The sequence below is a fragment of the Leucoraja erinacea genome, chromosome 33 (genome assembly GCF_028641065.1).
Source record: "Leucoraja erinacea ecotype New England chromosome 33, Leri_hhj_1, whole genome shotgun sequence".
NCBI classification, from domain to species: Eukaryota; Metazoa; Chordata; class Chondrichthyes; order Rajiformes; family Rajidae; genus Leucoraja; species Leucoraja erinaceus.
Window position 1 is genome coordinate 16,488,771 of NC_073409.1, and position 19,715 is coordinate 16,508,485.

At 44.3% G+C, this 19,715-nt stretch overlaps 1 protein-coding gene across 1 annotated transcript in view; it reads left to right on the forward strand.

Annotated features, from left to right (window-relative positions):
• Nucleotides 1–419: 419 nt before the first annotated feature.
• Nucleotides 420–19,715, forward strand: part of LOC129712757 (kelch-like protein 25) — a 30,668-nt gene continuing 11,372 nt past the window's right edge. The window contains exons 1-2 of the mRNA XM_055661464.1: nucleotides 420–1,038; nucleotides 16,458–18,329. Of these exons, the coding sequence (XP_055517439.1) occupies nucleotides 16,492–18,315 (1,824 nt within the window). The 5' untranslated portion in view covers nucleotides 420–1,038; nucleotides 16,458–16,491 and the 3' untranslated portion in view covers nucleotides 18,316–18,329. The remainder of the gene's footprint in view (nucleotides 1,039–16,457; nucleotides 18,330–19,715) is intronic.

Genomic DNA, 19,715 nt, shown 5'->3' on the forward strand with positions numbered 1-19,715 from the left:
GCCAAAGGAAATGGTAGAGGATGGGACAGGAACAATGTCTAAACGACATTTGGACAGGGTCATCAATAGGAAAGATTCAGAGGGATATGGGCCAAATGCAGACAAATGAGACTAGTTCATGAAGCTACCTTGGGCGGCATGACCATGTTGGGCCACAGGGCCTGTTTGTATGCTGAATGATTCTATGACACCGATCCGGTCACAGGGAGATCAGGCAAACTCTATACAGGCAGCGCCTAAGCTCAAGACTGACCTTGTGTGTCTGGTGCTGTGAGGGATCAGCTCTAACCAGTGTGCAGTAACAAAGATTAGAGTAAAATTCTTACTTGCAGCAGCACAACAGATATGTAAACATATCTTAAAATGGATAATAACCAAAAAGAAAGTTCAGAATATATTGAAAAAAGACAAACAAATAGACAATAGTAGCGCAGTCAAAAATAATGTCCCCAAGTCTATATAGTTCGGAAACTATTTGGAGATTGTAGTGTCTTGCTGGGGAACGGTTATGAGGGCGAGGTGCTGATCAGCTGATTAATTCAGCCAACATTTAAACTAGGCGTAGACAAAAAATGCTGAAGAAACACAGAAAAGGAATGGGTGACATAGTCAGAAGAAGGGTCTTGACACGAAGTATCTCCCATTCCTACTCTCCTGAGATGCTGCCAGTCCCACTGAGTTACTCCGGCTTTTTGTGTCTATCTTGGGTGTAAACCAGCATCTGTAGTTCCTTCCTACACTTAAACTTGGCAAATGGGTGTGTTTTTCTCAAAGCCACCAAATGCCCGCCTGCTTCATCCATCATTGGACCACATCTCCTTCTGGCAATCATTGCACTGACTGCGACGATTGGTCTTCCCTGCAATCAATCGGAATTGAAAGGCGCCTCCTCTTGGCTGTCCTTTGTTGACAGCATGGAGCACGCCCCACTGACAGTTTCAGGAGGGCCCCGAATTGTATCCACTGTATATGTTGCAAAATTCGCTCGGTGGGAATTCAAGTCTCAGCACTTGCGGAATATGTCAATTTCGCCAAAACGTAAGTAGCAGCTTAAAAGCCAAAAGAACATTTAAGAACGATGCGACCAAGTTCATTGCAAAGGATTTTTTTTCCCGGCTGGGGACTGTCTTGCTCACTTTCAGACAGTAATTTCAGGTGCATTATCTGATTTATCTACTGGACCAGGGAGGTATATTATCCCCGGTCCATCTGTGGGAGTTTGGGGGGCAATGCAAAACAATTAATCTCGGTGTTTTTATGCGAATCATTTAGTGTTTGGCTCTTGGGGTTTTGCTGGTGTGTGGCACTCTTTGGTAATGTGCATTATTTTAATCGATTTTTGCATTCAATGCATTGATATGATCACTGGAGGAAAGCGGGTGCGTTTTAAGAAGAGTAAGGACTGAATCGTCATAAAGACGGTTGTTTGTTATACAACCGTGGTCCCATATAATCCACACTCGTGGAATTCTTTCCTCCCCAAAGAGTGCAGTTTTCACGGCTCGGCTCAGTATCTCAGGGTAGAAAACGGATGGGGGAAATGCTATCACCCAGCTCTGGGTCTATGTGTGATTGCGGGGCTGTCATTCATTGCTAAAATACACCGGTAAAACTCGAAGAAGGCGGCGCTTGACTGAGGTGCGGGAAAGAAGAGTCTATAAGCGTCTTCAGAATACATCTGTTTATTTATTCACGTGTGTATATATTTATATAATAGTATATGGACACACTGATCTGTTTTGTAGTAAATACCTACTATGTGCTGTGTGCTGAAGCAAAGCAAGAATTCCATTGTCCTATCAGGGATACATGACAATAAACTCACTTGAACTTGAACTTCTCTGAGGCAGTATTTTCATCCTTTACCGTAAAACCTAACCACTGTGCCCCGTTGAGATAGAACATATTCACCACTGATTATCGACGCAAAAAGCTGGAGTAACTCAGTGGGACACGCAGCATCTCCGGAGAGAAGGAATGGGTGACGTTTCGTGTCGAGACCCTTCTTCAGACTAGTCAGGGGAAATGGAAACGAGGGATATAGAGGACGATGTAGAGAGATAAAGAACAATGAATGAAAGATAAGCAAAAAAGTAACAATGATGAAGGAAACACCACTGATTGCTTTGGCTTCAGTAAAAACACGATTCCTATTATGCCTTAACGTGACAGTTAATTTATTTGTTACTTTTTAAACAACGAGAACCCATAAACTACAAACAGCCAGTTAATGATTAAGGATCAAAGGAATTTATAGCACAGAAAGAGCCACTAATATATTTAGACTAATTCCATTTGTAGCTCTTGGTGAATACCACATCACCACTAGTCCTTGCATAGATGTTTTTAAATGTGATGTGGTTTCCATCTCCACCACCTTTCATGCACCTCCTACTCTGAAGTCCAGATTGAAAGATACAGCATGGGAACAGGCCCTTTGGCCCACTGATTCCATGCTGACCACCAATCACCAGTCGACACTTCATCAATGTTATCCCACTTTATTATCCTAACCCTACACACTAGGGGGGAATTTACAGAGGCCAACTAACGTACAAACCCGCACGTCTTTGGGATGTGGGAGAAAACCGGAGCACCCGGAGGAAAGCCAACTGGCAGTGCCCTAGGTCAGGATCGAACCTGGGTCTCTGGCGCTTGAGGCAGTACCTCGACCAGCTTTGCTGCTTTAAATGAAAGATTTTCCTTTCAGCTCATCACAGTTTACCAATCACCCTAACCCTATTTATTCAAAGTTCTTTACCTTACTTTTATGGAAAATAGGATCTCCCTCTGCAGACAGTCTTGGCTCGCAGTTTTATATACATGATTTAAATCTCTGTCCTTCTCCTTTGTTCTAAAGGAAACAATCTCAGCCATGCATTCTTTCCTCATAACCTGTTTTCTCCAATTTGGCAACATGTAGATCTTCTAACCCCTCTCTAGTGAATTAATATTCTTCCAGTAGTGTTGTAATAAGATAGACAAAAGTGCTGGAGAAACTCAGCGGGTGCAGCAGCATCTATGGAGCGAAGGAAATAGGCAACGTTTTGGGCCGAAACCCTTGAAGAAGGGTTTGAAGAAGGGTTTCGGCCTGAAACGTTGCCTATTTCCTTCGCTCCATAGAGTTTCTCCAGCACTTTTGTCTACCTTCGATTTTCTAGCATCGGCAGTTGCTTCTTAAACAAAGTGTTGGAACAAGAACTGTATGTAGCATTCTAGCTTGTAGAAACAAGGAATTGATTCCATTATGGTTTTGTGGAGCTGTTCCCTTCAGGAACATTTCCACAATAGCAAGCTGCAGATGTGTTTGAACATCTGGGAACATCAGAGCTTTCATTCATTTGTTCTTCGTACCTTTCAATATCACTCATTTCCCTCTCCCCTGACTCTCAGTCCAAAGAAGGTTCTTGACCTGAAACGTCACCTATTCCTTTTCTCCAGAGATGATACCTGATCCGCTGAGTTACTCCAGCTTTTTGCGTCTATCTTCGGTGTAAACCAGCATCTGCAATTCCTTCCTACACATCTTCATTGTTTGTCTTAATATCCCTGGAAAAGATGTTAAGCCATGAGCCACTGAGGGATTGTAAACATTTGCGCTGTTCAATTGTTCAAGAGATGTGAACCTCAGCAACACACTAGCACTGGGTCTCCGCCACTAATTGGCCTCGAATTGAGTGGCTTGCCAGACAATTTCGTGTAGATTAAACTGAAATTTAGTTCAAAGTAAATCACATTTCCGGACCTAAAGGCACTTAGTGAGACTTGTAAAGGAGGGCAGGTCTCCTTTCTCGAAAGATGTTAAAGGAAATGTAGACACAAGGAACTGCAGATGCTAAAATCTTGAGGGAAAAATGCAAAGTGCTAGAGGAACTCAGCAGCTCAGGTAGCATCTGTGAAGGGAATGGATGGGTGATTTTTTTCAGTCGGGAACCATCATTTGTTTCAGCAAACAATCCAGTAGATTTATTATGACTAGACACTAAATCCAGATGTATTTGATTAATTAAATGTAAAGGACCTCCGCTTGTTGTAGTGGGATTCAACTGCATCCTTAGATCAGTACACCAATCTTCTCTATGTTGGTCCAGTAACTTTTCCCTATCCTCCATAGTGGAGGTTTAGAGATGACGTTAGGAAGGTTCCGTGCGGTCTCATTTTTTTTTGACACCATAACGGTGAATACATTTTTCTTGCTTTTTTTATATAAGCGATACCTCTGTGACTGAAATCAAAGGCAAGCTACCTGCTGCAGACTGGTAAAACTATCCTGGAAGAACATCTCAAGAGAAGCAGCATCACATTATATATCTCTTGGCTATCTCCATCTGGCCCACATTGCACAACTTAACTCTGAAGTGTGACTTCAATCACACAGGGATCATGTTTTCATTTTATTTCTTCACCTTCCACCACACCACACCACAAAATCAATTTAGTCTAGAGATACAGCATGGGAACAGGCCCTTTGGCCTACCGAGTCTACACCGACCATCGATCACCCGTTCACACTAGTTCTATGTCATCCCACTTTCTTATCCACTTCCTACAGGCCAGGGGCAATTGACAGTGGCCAATTAACCTACACACCTGCACGCCTTTGAGATGTGGGAGGAAACCGGAGCATCCGAAGGAAGCCTATGTGGTCACATCTGTAAACTTCACACAGACAGTACCCAGGGGTCAGGAGTGAAGCCGGGTCTCCAGGCAGCAGCTCCATCAGCTGTGCCGCTCAAATATATTGCTCTTTTTTGTAAGGTTAGGGAGCTATGAATGTCAGCAGTGCACATGGAGAGTGAAATAGTGGAAATGTGAGCAAACTATGAACAGGTTGGGAGCGCAACTCGTCCAATACAGTACGTGTGCATGAAACAAACTCATACCGCAATACCATCAGCCTCTTCTCAATTGTTCAACCTCCCCATGATGGGAAGATGGCAGTGCCCACTCATCATATCTGTTGTATCACACATCTAGGTGAACTCCACCCTTCTTAATAAATATGAACACTGATGGCCTGCCAGAGCTGTTGGTTGCCAGAGCTATTTTATATGGATTACAAAGACCCATTTGGAGACTATTCAATTCATCTTATCCTTCCTTTTGTTATATGATTCAAACAAGAACTTCAAGATCTCAGCACTGAAACAAAATCTTGCACCATTATTGTGCATTTCAAGTGATTTGGAAATGCTTTGGTGGCAGTTAACTAATTTTTGATAGGTAGTAATTGTCACCAAATACTGTATGAGACGGTGTCCATTTTGTGGACAGCATAGTGACAATGACAGTGACCAGAACATCTATTGTTGTAATGTTGTCTTCTTTCGTGTGGCGTCCACAGCCTAAAGTTGTTGGGCAACTTGTTCTATTTGATCTTCCGTTTGTGCACGTCAAGTTGATTGCATTAGTTGAAACAGGGCGGACCACGTAAAAGTTGCAATCTTCCACCCCGTTGTAATGTTGTGTAGGAATCATATGTGTTGGCCTAGGCACCAGAAAGATCTCCACCGCTCCTTCAGACCTTTGCAACTAGATCCTCGACTTCCTCATCAACAGACCACAATCAGAACAAATTGGCAACAAATTGGCACCTCTTCATTCATAACCATCAGCATTGGAGCACCTCAAGGATGTGTGCTCAGCCCGCTGCTCCCCTCACTTTATACTCATGACAGTGTAGCCGGGCACAGTTCCACCTCCATCTTGAAATCTGTTGACGACGCCTCCATTGTTGGATGAGTTACGGGTAATGAGTCAGAGTATAGGAATGAGATTGATCGATCGATCGTCTGATTGAATGGTGCCAGAACAACAACCTTGCAATGTCAGCAAGACCAAGGAGGTAAATGTTGACCAGAAAATAAAGGCTGAGGATCCACAAATGTTGGGTCGGTGATGGAGAATCGACAACTTCAAATTCCTGAGCAGGCATGTCTCTGTAGGGGGAAGTCGGGAGACAAGATTTTAAGTTGACAGCAAAAAATCTTCAACTCTTAAAGAGTTTTGTATACTTTTTTTTTAACTTAGATTCACAATGATATATGATTTGAGCACACTCGAGTGCCAATCTCAAATGCATACTCCCTCATCAGTAAGCCTTATTTGAACTTTTTTTTGATTAAATCAGCTCATGCCCAATATTTACTTGAGGAAATCATGGCAAAATAGAAATCGGTGTAGGAATCCAAAAAAAGAGGTGTTTCTCCACCCTTCAATTATCTTACTGGGTTTGATGAATTCAACATAGGTGCTAGATTGAATGTGGTAAACTCTGCATCATTCTGCAGCCCCCAACCTTGACACTCTGATTTTAATTGCAAACCCGTTTGGATTCAGGCCATATCTAGAGCTCAGGAATTCTTTCCCTCAACCTCACTATAACTCTTCCCCATTAAAGTCGTTCTTCAAAACTCAGCTCATTGACTAACTAAAAGGGAAAGCCTTCTCCCTGTAAGCCTTTTATTTACTTTCATACCACATATTTATGGTTTTGTGAAATGGCTTGGTTCATTTTACTATGTGAAAGGGTCAGCATCCGACCCAGATTTATGAATTCCCCCCCCCCACCCCACCCGACTTTCAGTCAGAAGAAGGATTATGACCCAAATTTACCTGTTCCTTTACCCTCGAGATGCTGCCTGACCCGCTGAGTTGCTCCAGCAATTTGTGTCTATCTCCGGTATAAATCAGCATCTGCAGTTCCTTTCTACACAATATAAATGCAAGTTGTTTTCTGGCTCATTCATCTGATTAAGGATGCCACAACTGAACTAATGTGTAGGGTGAATTTATGGTGCACATTGGGTCAGTTCCCTGCAGCGAGCATCTCGCATTACGTTAATGGTTATCGATGCTGCATTGGAATAGGTACAGAGGGTACATTTACTCTCCAGTAACTTGGTAATGGTTCCAACTAAAGAGGTTGCAAACACAAAGGAGCTTTGTCTTGATAAAATGGGTCACTTCCAATGAGCTTTACTCCAGTAGTATGTTTCACTAAGTGTAGTCATAGCCCGAGGCCAACTCTTTCACTGGCCTATATCCAGCACTGTACAATGTTCTGTGGCTCTGAGCATGAATGTTTACTGCTGGAACAATTTCAAATAAGTCTTCTCCATGTGAGCCTATCAATGAATAATGTCAATATGAATTAATCAAATGGCACAGAAACATCCCGGATATCACCTTTTGATGATCTGTGCACTAATGGTCAATTTACTAAACATAAGTTTTGATAATATTTTCCATTATCTTTGTAGTACTTGCATGGCTGATTCAAAAGTTCTCTTATGTTGTATCTTTAATTCTTGCAAAGAGCATTTTACATATTAATACATGATGGTTGATCATAACAGACTAATAATCTTTGGTCAAGAATGTGCCACCATTATAAGTGACGGGTTTAGAACAGAGAGTGTGAAAAATTGCCCTTGGGCAGAAACCAATTTTAGACTGGTGGTTGAAAGATAAATTGTTACCAGGTTAGCTACTCGTGATTGGATAGTGAATGAAGAAGTATGAGAACAGGATTGACAAAAGTTAGGAGGGCAATGTCATATGGCATCTCAGGCTTGCTTTATCAGAGACATACATCATGGAATCAGGAGCCAAGGCCTACATGTCTATGTTGACTAATACGTCCATCTTAGCTAGTCCCTTGCGTTTGGCCCTCTAAATCTTACTAGTGCAAATTTATTTTAAATATTGTTATAATACCTGCCACACCTTTGTCTGAAAGTTCATTCCCCCCCCAGTGCCAACCTGAAGTTGGCCCTCTGGTTCCTATTACATCTTGCCTCTTTCACCTTGAACCTATATACTGTAGTTCTCGATACACTTGGACACTCTTTGTTGCTGAAGGCTATCCTGTGTGAACACAGGTATAGGCGAGGACAAGATATTGAGTTCAGTCACACTAACCCAAACATCATTGATTGGCAGACACAAAATGCTGGAGTAACTCAGTGGGACAGGCAGCGGGAGATGCCACCTGTCCCGCTGAGTTACTCCAGCATTTTGTGTCTACCTTCGATTTAAACCAGCATCTGCAATTCTTTCTTGCATTGGCACCTTGTTCTTCTGAGGGAAGACGGAAGACAATAGACAATAGGTGCAGGAGTAGGCCATTCGGCCCTTCGAGCCAGCACCGCCATTCAATGTGATCATGGCTGATCATCCACAATCAGCACTGCGTTTCTGCCTTCTCCCCATATCCCTTGACTCCGCTACCTTTAAGAGCTCTGTCCAGCTCTCTCTTGAAAGCATCCAGAGAACCATCCCTGAACTTGGAGAGGCGACGTTTCGAGTCGCAAACCTTCTTCACTCAACTTTTAACTCACTCGCGTAGAATTTCTATTCTGATCCATCAGTTTAATAGTAATACATTTATTTCAGAGCTTGTACTTGATAACTCTATATATTTGTTAGTATAGGTTTATTATTGTCACGTGCAACTAGATTCAGTGGAAAGCTGTTTGAATACTATCCCGTCAAATCTTACTATAGATAGACCCAAAATACTGGAGTAACTCAACGGGTCAGGCAGCATCTCTGGAGAAAAGAAATGGGTGTTGTTTCGTTTCGGAAACCTTTCTTAAGACCTGAAATGTCAGCTAGTCCTTTTCTCCAGAGGTACTGCCTGACCCACTGAGTTTCTCCAGCATTTTGTCTATCTTTGGTATAAACCAGCATCTCCCGTTCCTGCTAAACATGAATTGATGCGGAGTAACCTTAATTACAATTTTTGCACAGGAATTCCTCAGTGCCTGTACACCAGCTTTCTATGCCATAAATGTCTGTAAGATTCCAGAGCTGGTAAATAAATAGTTACTGCTGATTTGACTTGTTTTGATTATACCATAGATCTATTGTCATAAACCTTCCCTGTATTTACTATTTCTGTGGCAGTAGCACAAATGAAAAAAATTGTGCCTTTACTGGTGTTTTAACTTGACACTCTACATCCTATCACTTTAGTAACAAGCTGGTACTGGACCAAATACTTAACCATTTGTCTGGACTGGATTCTTGATGATAGTTCTGAAGGTAGGGTGGCAGTTGTAAACATCTGCAAGGCAAGAAAAGAAGAAATGGATGCAGTGCATGAGTCTATTTTATTATTGCCATGTGTACTGAGGTACAGTGAAAAGCTTTCTTGTGTGTTATCCAGTCAGTGAAAAGACTATACATGATTACAATCAAGCCGTCCACAGTGTACAGATAGATACAAGATAAAGGGAATAACGTTTAGTGAAAGATAAAGTCCAGTTAAAGATAGTCAGCGAGTCTTCAATGTGAGGAAGTCACAATTCTGGAATAAATCAGTTGAGCAGAGGGGTCAACCAAGAGTTCCCAATATGGCCATGATTGTCCTTTGCTTTCTCCTGAGTCATTAACGAAACAAGAATTCCTTTGGTTGACCTTAAATTTGTCAGATTTTATGGGTGTAAGCTTAGGTCAGAGTTTCTGGCAATCTGCATTATTAGTTTACAGTTGACAAAAAAAAACAACACATTAACTCCTGGAAATTAAAAATATTGCAGTTTCTTCCCCACTTTAAGCATTGCTTGTCTGTATAAACTAGTCAAGATGGGTGACCTTTACACTTTTAGGATTGCATTACATACACAGGCTATCTTTGGCAAAAAGCCCGGGGACAGATGTGAGGGACATTTGGTCTCTTAGATCATGATATTTTGTGATCCACCCATGGACTCCAATGGGCAATTGCAATGAGCAAGGTGTGGAAGTCAGGACTAAATTCACCAAAACGCTGCATATACCTGGCAGTTCTCCATGGAATTGTTCAGTACCATCTGGCTCAATGTGTGTTATCAAACCTGTTCCATCCCGACACAACACAGCTGTGTGCATCAATTACCTATCTTCCGGTCATTCAATGTCCTAGAAGTCTTTATATACTGTAAATATTTCATACTTTGTAATTGGAGAACGATAAGATTGCCTGCTTGCTCTGTGAAGCAGAACCACAGGTGGAAGCCGTGAATCCTACAACTGATATCTATCTTTTTTTTTTACAGTGGAGAATTTCTTTACTTCCTTTCATTGCTTCATGTTTCATGTTTTGTCATTATAAACATTGTTAGACTACATCCCTCTGCCACTTCCAACTTAAGTAACGGTACTTCATCCTGCATGCTTCAGATAATTAAATCCTGGCTCTATGCCTTTGCATCGATTAAACCCAGGTTCTTACATCTGCTTTTCCAGGTAGAAAGTGCTGGGTAGTGATTATGTACTTAAATACTGAAGGAAATATTGTTTACCTTGTTATGTGACGGATAAAATTAGCATTTACAAAATATTTCTATCTTTAGTTTTAAACAAAATATTGACTTTGTTAGATGCTGAGTTATTTTTGATATTATATGTGCTAAGGCTCCGAACTTTGCAAGATGTTCTTTGACACTGGTGAAGCCATGTTTGAGAGATCCCAATCTGGGTGTTGAGTATCCAACAAAAAAATAATACATTTGGAACTTATCAAGATTATTGCAAATTCTCAGCCTGGGAAAAAAACCCAAACCTGCGATCTAAAGTCATGGAATTGTACAGCTTAGAAAATCTCTTCAGCCCAGCATATCGATGCTAGCTTTCGTGCTTATTATATAAATCCCATTTGCCTGCATTAATTCCATGTCTCTCTATGCCTTGTTCATTCAAGTACCTGTCCTGATGCCTCTTAAATGTTGTTCTTGTTCCTGCTCTATCACTTTCTCTGCCAACTCATTCCAGGTACCAACTAGTTTTTGTGTGAAAAGCTTGCACCTTAGATTGGCTTTAAACCTCCCTCTGACTATAAACCCATGCCAGAAATATTGCCTCAAAGCTAAAACATATTATTCAAATGACAACTTGTATCTGTCACAGCTCTTTAGCGATGAGTTTGCCTAGATTAACTGCATACTTTCATACTTCCATAACATAGAAAAGTCTGTTTAGGCTCATTGAATCTATACCTACTCAGAGAAGTGATTTTTCCCTGTGAAATATTCCTCTCAACTCCCTCCCGTCCAATTACACTGAGGCCAATTAACCTGCTGTTAACCTGCTGCACATTTTTGAGGTGTAACCAGAACATCAGTGGGAAACCCAAGAATTCACAGAAAGAAAGTGCAAACTCCACATGGACAGCACCGGAGTTCAGGATAGAACCCAGGTCGCTGGAGTTGAGACACAGCTCTTCTAGCCACTGTATTGGTATCATTATCAAACAAACAACTCTAGTTCAAGACCTACCAATTTCTTGAAGAACCATGTACAAGCAATGAATGGCAGCAGTATTACATGCAGTGCAATGTATTTATTGAGTCCTAGATAATATTCTTGTTTTAACAAATTAACTATTAAATAATCCACTTTTATACATTGCTGCTGCAAACGGTGGTATTTTACTGTATAAGAATCATTACATTTTTATTGATTCATTGGGGCACATTTTCTACAAAATGAAAAGATGGCATAGTCTATGTCCTGTACCTGGTTATAAATATCCAGCTTATGGCGATATGTCTGCAGGGCCATGACAGATTCAAATCATCCCCTTTTCGACCTTCTGATATCCCTTCAAAAACATACTTCTACACTTCTTATACTCAAGCAATTCACTTAGTCCCAAGGGCCTAAAACTGATGAATGCCTTCTTCATTTGGGACCAGACTCAAAATCTCTCGTCAACCATGTTTACCCAAGCATGTCAGCCTTGCCTTTCACCTTAACAGTAACATGCAGTCCCTGAACTCTTGCTATTGTACTTTTAAAAGCCTCCTACATGCCAGAAGTCTCTTTAGGTACAGTCTCATACAGTCGACATGCGCAAGTGTCCACGTAATGATTTCAAAATTGGCCTTGCCCTAATTTTGGATCTTGATTTGCGGGCCAATCCTACCTTCCTTTATAACTATTTATCACCTCTGATGGTATAATAATCTCAATCACAGAGGCTGATGCCAGAAGATCTTTCTGGAGGGTGAACCCTTGAAAAGCACCTGGACCGTGTTCTTAAAACCTATGCAGTCCAAGTTTTTGTGGACAACCTCAACTTCTCATTACTGAGATTTGAGGTTCCCACCTGCTTTAAATGGGTATCAATAATATCGGCGCCCGATGAGTAAGTTGACGTGCCTCATTGACTTCCCACCAGTGGGACTAACATCTGTACCCACCCTCACATCAGTCTGACGAAGGGTTTCGGCCCAAAAGGTTGCCTATTTCCTTCGCTCCATAGATGCTGCCTCACCCGCTGAGTTTCTCCAGCATTTTTGTCTACCTTCGATTTCCCAGCATCTGCAGTCCTTCTTAAACATCCATAGTGATAAAGTCCTTTGAGAAGTTGGTTGTGGCACATATCCTCTCAACAAGGACCTGGACCTGCTACAATTTGACTACCGGCACAACAGGTCATCAGAGGATGTGATCTCACTGGCTGTCCATTCTGCACTGGACCACTTGGACAATGAAAACATGCATCAGGCTGTTGTTCGCAGACAATAGCTCGGTGTTCACCACCATCATCCCCCCCCAAGCTGGTTACCAACTCACAGAATTGAGTCTCTGCGCATCCCACTGCAACTGGATCCTCGACTTCCTTGTCACCAGATCTCAGTCTGTACGAAGATTGCTGGAGAAACTCAGCGGGTGCGGCAGCATCTATGGAGCAAAGGAAATAGGCAACGTTTCGGGCCGAAACGTAGACAGATCTCAGTCTGTACGAATTGGCAGCAACACTTCTCTCCTTGATGACCATCAGCACGGGAGTGCCCCAGGCTGCGTGGATAATCCTCAACATGGGCGCTACGCAAGTATGCATACTCAGCCCCCTTCTTTACTCCTCATATGCCCACGACTGTGCAGCCATGTACAAATCTAATTCAATTTTCAAATTCGCAGAGGACACCAACATTGTGGTACACATACTCCAGTTTACATTGACAGTGCAAATGTAACTTCTCCTGGACCCCCCATATTGAAGCAACAACCAAGAGAGCACACCAATGCCACTACTTCCTTAGAAGGGTTAAGAAGTTCGGAATGTCCCCTACAACTCTCACCAACCTCTGCAGATGCACCTAGAAAGCATTTTATCAGGATGCATCACAGCTTGTTTTAGGAAGAGTTTACATCTTGGCAACATATGTCCTCTGACCATTCTGGCTCATAGTGACACATGATACATTTAAATACAACATCAGTTACCATGACATCCCTCCATTATCAAATAAAATGGATATCCACATCACCATATTGTAAACGGAACATTCCAACACCATTTAGGATTTGGCATTTGTTACATCGATAAGACATCATTTTCACATGTCAATGCATCTAATAGTCCTTGTATCTCTTGGGTGTTCTTCTCTGATGCTTTGGTCTGGCCACTACCAAACTATTCTGTTTAATGAGCTCTTGGATCTTAGCTTCAACCTCTTCTCTTAATCCAAATGGAGTTCTTCTCATTGGTTGTGCTACTGGCTTAATACTTGAGTCTATCTTGAGTTTGAATTGACGATCCCAATTTTCCAATGCCTTCAAATACTGGCTTGAACCTCTCCTTTAAGTCTGCATACGACTTCAGTGAGTTCACACTTATCCCAATGTGTGGCACACCTAACGCTTGAGCAATCTCTCTCTCCTTGATGACTACAAATTCAGCCATAGTGTGCTTATCACCTGCTTGAACCTCTGCCTTGAAACATCCAACCACCTGGAGTGGTTTCGATGATGCATAAGGATACAATTCCTTTTGCACTTCCTTGACGTGCATTAAAAAAAAAAATCTTCCCACAGTGCTCTATCAATAACATTGCTATCACTACTACAATGTTTACTTCTACACCTCCGATTCTCACCGGCACCTTTGCATGCTAATTATTGTTAGCAAAAACATATCCTGCATATATCCGTGTTTCATCACGTTTACATTCACTTGAATATTCATCAACACGGCATACATTTTGATAGTACTGTCTCTTCCTCCAAATGTATTTGGTTCTTTTACCATCTCTCTATTGTTTGCCTGGCGCTCGACACTTCTTTGCAAAATTGTATTTTTGCCCTGCACTTTCTACACATTTGACTCCTGGCAGGGCAGCATGAATCTTTGGCAGAACGTCTTAAACTCCCAAACTAAAACACTCACAATCATCTTCAGCTTTTTAATGATCCTTACCATGTTCCTTGCTAGTGTCAATAGATGTCATCTTGTTATCGTGTCTTCCTCCATCCAATCTCATGGACTGACAGTGGGATTCCATGGCTTCAAAGGAAGCAGCGATTGTCAGTGCTTCCCCCAATTATAGTATGTCACCTTTCTCCAACAACTTGCATCTCAAGCCATTTGATTTGCCAACTATGATCCCTGATTTGATTCTCCAACTCAGCTCCATAGTTGCAGCCCTCAGAAACTTGACATAATCTTTTGACAAACTGAGCAATGCCTTTCCCCTCTTGCTGTCGTCTGCCGACATACATGTCATTGAAATGTAGCATTTGTTTGCACCACATGCTTCTTCAAAGCAGCAACAGCCATCACATAATCTGCTATGCCTCCTGTCTCCGGGAGTGTTTTGAAAGTCTCCCGAACATAAGCCCCAGCAGTGTACAATAACAATGCTCTCGATCATATGAGCTGCACCAGCATTGCTCCTTCAACACACAGTCCAATTCCTCTAGCATGCCGTCCACTCACAACACTCGCTTCGCCACTCGGGTCGAATTAATTCAAACTTCTAATTTCAGCTGCTTCGATTAAACGCCTTATCTGCTTCAAAAGCTGAACTAAACAATTACTAGTTCATCCTCGTCGTCAATGTCAGATCTTCACCTTGATCCGAATATAATAAACATACTTCAAGGACACTGAACATAAATGTTTGTTTTATTCCGCCATTCCTTGGCATCCTGGCAACACGTGTCCTCTGACCTTTCTGACTCATAGTAACACATGATACATTTAAATACGCCAGTTACCATGACATATGCCTTGACTTCAGATTCAGATTCAGATTCAATTTAATTGTCATTGTCAGTGTACAGTACAGAGACAACGAATGCATTTAGCATCTCCCTGAAGAGCGACATAGCAAACGATTTGAATAAAACATAAGTGCAGAGGGGGGGGGGGGGGGGGGGGGGGGGGGGGTGAGTAGAGTATTGTTTCTTGACCAACAAATACCCACTTGAACTACAACAGATGCAGAGTAGAGAGCATGTTGACCATTTACATAACGGCCTGGTTCGACAACTCGATCGCCCAGGATCGAAGGAGGTTGCAAAAAGTGAACACTGCCCAATCCATCGTGGGTACTGATCTCCCCATCAAAGGGATCCACAAGAGTCGTGCTGTATCTTTCAATCAATTCAAATACATATGTCTATCAATCTTCACTATATTCTTTCCATGTGTTGACAAAGGTGTTAAAACGAGTTAAGTGGCTTTTCACTGTTGCTTTGCCTGTGACCATGAAAGTGTGATTTAACTTTTGATTCCAATACTAGGATGCATAAGGTGCTAATAAAATTGAAAACAGGTTGGATTAGTTAATTTGGTAATCAATCCAAGCATTTATATCGATAGTCGACATTCCTAGTCAATTGTTTAAGTGATTCTAAACAAGACACAAGGATCTGCAGTCGTAGAAATCTTGAGGAATACAGTAGGTGTGGGTCAAGATTAAAGAGAGTTTATTGTCATGTGTCCCTGATAGGACAATGAAAGTCTTGCTTTGCTTCAGCACAACAGAACATAGTGGCATGAATACAGAACAGATCAGTGTGTCCATTTCCATTATATAAATATATACACACGTGAATAAATAAACTGATAAAGTGCAAATAAACAGATAATGGGCTATTAATGTTCAGAGTTTTGTCCGAGTCGAGTTTAATAGCCTGATGGCTGTGGGGAAGTAGCTATTCCTGAACCTGGCTGTTGCAGTCTTCAGGCTCCTGTAGCTTCTACCTGAAGGTAGCGGGGAGATGAGTGTGTGGCCAGGATGGTGTGGGTCCTTGATGATGCTGCCAGCCTTTTTGAGGCAGCGACTGTGATAGATCCCCTCGATGGTAGGGAGGTCAGAGCCGATGATGGACTGGGCAGTGTTTACTAATTTTTGTAGTCTTTTCCGCTCCTGAGCGCTCAAGTTGCCGAACCAAGCCACGATGCAACTGGTCAGCATGCTCTCTACTGTGCACCTGTAGAAGTTAGAGAGAGCCCTCATGCAAACTGAGTCTAAAGAAGGATCCTGACCTGAAATGTCCCCCATCCATGTTATCCACATGCTCTGCCTAATCCGCTAACTCCAGCAGTTTACTCTAAAATAATTGAGTTTTGGTTTCTCGGCTCTTTATCAAGTGTTCTGTACTCTTGTAAGATTATGCTGGATGTTTCTGGGCAGTCAATGGAACCAAATCTGAAAGCCTTGTCTTTTGCCCTACAGTGTGATCCTGTGAGCCATTGTGTGAGGTGCGACCATGTCGGTGAGCGAGCATGAGAACTGCAAGTCCCGCAGCCAGGGCCCGACCAACACGTCGCTGTTCCAAAAAGCCTCGCACCCGGAGAGCGTCCTCAGCCAGCTGGACAACCTGCGCAGACAGAGTCTTTTCACCGACGTGACCCTGCGGGCGGGCAGCCGTTCCTTCCCGTGCCACCGGGCCGTGCTGGCCGCCTGCAGCCGCTACTTTGAGGCCATGTTCAGCAGCGGGCTGCGGGAGAGCAGGGCGGGCGAGGTGGACTTTGGCGAGAGTGTGCAGCCCGAGGCGCTGGAGCAGCTGCTGGAGTACGCTTACACGTCACGGCTGGCACTGAGTGGAGAGAACGCTGAGTCGCTGCTGCAGGCCGGCGACATGCTGCAGCTGCACGACGTGCGCCAGGCGGCAGCCGACTTCTTGGAGCGGAGCCTGGGCGCCGACAACTGCCTGCGCCTCATGCTGCTGGCGGACGCGCACCAGTGCCGCCGGCTCTACCAGCAGGCCTGGGGCATGTGTCTGGCCCACTTCCAGACGTACGCTGAAGGCGGGCTGGACGGAGACGACGACGACTTCTGTGGCCTGCCCGAGGCCAAGCTGGGCGAGCTGCTGGCCTGCGACGAGCTGGATGCGGACGACGAGCGGCTGGTTCACCGCGCCCTCATGAGGTGGGTGCGACACGACGCCACCGCTCGCCGCCACTGCCTGCCCCGCCTGCTGAGTCACGTCCGGCTGGGCCTGTTGCCTGCCGGCTACCTGGAGCGGGCCGTGGCCCGTGACGGGCTGGTGGCGGCGGATGAGAGGAGCTTGCGGCTGGTGGCCGAGGCCCGGCGCTGCCTGCTGCTGCCGACATCGCCGTCTCACAAGGAGGGGGCTTGCAGCCCCTGCGCCCGGCCTCGCAGGGCCGGACACACACTGCTGATCCTGGGTGGCCGCACCTTCATGTGCGACAAGATCTACGAGCTGGAGCGTCGAGCCCGCCGCATCGTGCCCAGGGCCGCGCTGCCCAGCCCGCGGAAGGAGTTCAGCGCCTGCGCGCTGGGGGCCAAGGTGTACGTCAGCGGGGGGCGGGGCTCGGAGACCGGCGTCTCACGTGACGTGTGGGTGTTCGACACGGCGGCGGGCGGGTGGGCCCGGGCGGCACCCATGCTGCTGGCGCGCTTCGGCCACGGCTCGGCCGAGCTGCTGGGCTCGCTGTACGCGGTGGGCGGCCACACGTCGGCCGTGTCGACGGGGGAGGGCGGCGGACACCCGGCGTCGCGGTCCGTCGAGCGCTACGAGCCGCAGGCCGACTCCTGGCACATGGCGGCGCCGCTGCTCGACGGCGTCAGCAACGCGGCAGTGGTGAGCGCGCGACGCCGCCTGTACGTCATCGGGGGCGCGGGCCCGTGGCGGGGGCACGAGCGGGAACAGGAGCGCGCCCCCAGCGTCCAGTGCTACAATCCCGACGATGACCACTGGGCCGTGGTGGCCGCCTGCCCCCAGGCCTGGCGCTACACCGCGGCCGCTGCCGTGCTGGGCAGCCAGATCTTCATCATGGGCGGCGACACGGAGTTCACGGCCGCCTCGGCCTACCGCTTCGACTGCGACACCAACGAGTGGAGCCGGCTGGGCGACATGTCGGCCAAACGCATGAGCTGCCACGCCGTGGCCTCGGGCAACAAGCTGTACGTGGTGGGCGGCTACTTCGGCACCCAGCGCTGCAAGAGCCTCGACTGCTACGACCCGGCCTCGGACACCTGGAGCAGCATCACTACTGTGCCCTACTCCCTCATCCCCACCGCCTTCGTCAGCACCTGGAAGCACCGCGACCTGCTCGACACCGACTAGGAGGAGAAGCCCAGGTGGGTCAGGAGTGTGATTATTATTTGTATCTTGTAGCAATGTTACAACATTTTGAGATTTAAAAAATCAAGTCTGCAGTTTATCCCATCAGATAAAGCACAAAAATAAGTTTAATTTGACACCTAATTCACTTTCATATCTTCAGTATTAAAAAAGTTATGGCCTTTTTCATACTCAGAAATTAGCATCTTGTTCCCTATTGATTTTCCATTGACTTAACACAAAAGCTGTGATCGAGGACAGTGAAATGGCCATAACTTTCTGAAAAATTAAGAGAACTGAAAGAAATGTTCAGTTATTGTAGATTGAAGCATTCTGAAACAAATATGAAACAATCTTACTTGGATGACCTGAAATTAAAGCATATAATTAGTTAGTTACCCAATTGTAGCTAATTCCAAACTTCAATTACTAGATCTAAACATCTATCAATTTCTTAAGAAAAGATTAACATTTTTAAATAGCCGAAGTGTCCAAATAACATTCACAAAGAATTCACAATAAAACATGATTTTTAAATCTCATTTACATTAATTTATAGGCCAAATGGAAGGAATTTAGTGTTCAATTACTGTAAATTAATGGCCATTTAATTTACAGCTTTCGAGTGGGATCCTGTGGAACGCGCTGGTTTAGAACGTTGCCATTGCGGTGAATTTGTACCCCAAATGCCCAGAAAAATACTGCGGGATTTTAATGGGGCTACTCGCAACATAAAACATTGTATAAAGGGATCTTAAGAAGCCCTTTTTAATGTAAAAATAAACAACCTACCTTCCGTTGTCCCCTGTATGAGATCCGCACCGTTGTCGGCGGTCGCGGGTTTAGAGGATAATTTTTAACCTACTATAACAATTAAATTAACCAAATAAATTAAAAAATAGCTCCAGCGAAAGAATCTTCCAGCGATTTTTCGTCAGCAACTAAGTAGGCTGAACAAGCTCGATTTGAATAGCCTAGGGAAAATCGCGTTTTAAACCCGCCCCCCTCTCAACGGCGCCAAAATCACGCACACGGGCTGGGACAGATTTGCAGCGACGCTTAAGGTAGGTTTTGTAACATACCTATATACAGCGGGAATAATGCTGTGCTTTAACAAAAGGCACCAGTGCGGGAGTAACTCTTGTGTACCCAGAGGGAACTATGTATTGCTTTAACAAAATATGCAACAGACACACAGTGGCATATCTGGACTTTTCATACGTATAATCAAGGGAAAATAACTAGGAATAGTTTAGACAGGTCAGGTTTAATCCGAAAATAGACACAGAAAACTGGAGTAACTTAGCCGAAACATCATCTATTCCTTTTCTCTGGAGATGCTGCCTGGTTGACCCGCTGAGTTACTCCAGCTTTTTGTGCAGTTCCTTCCGACACACATGAAG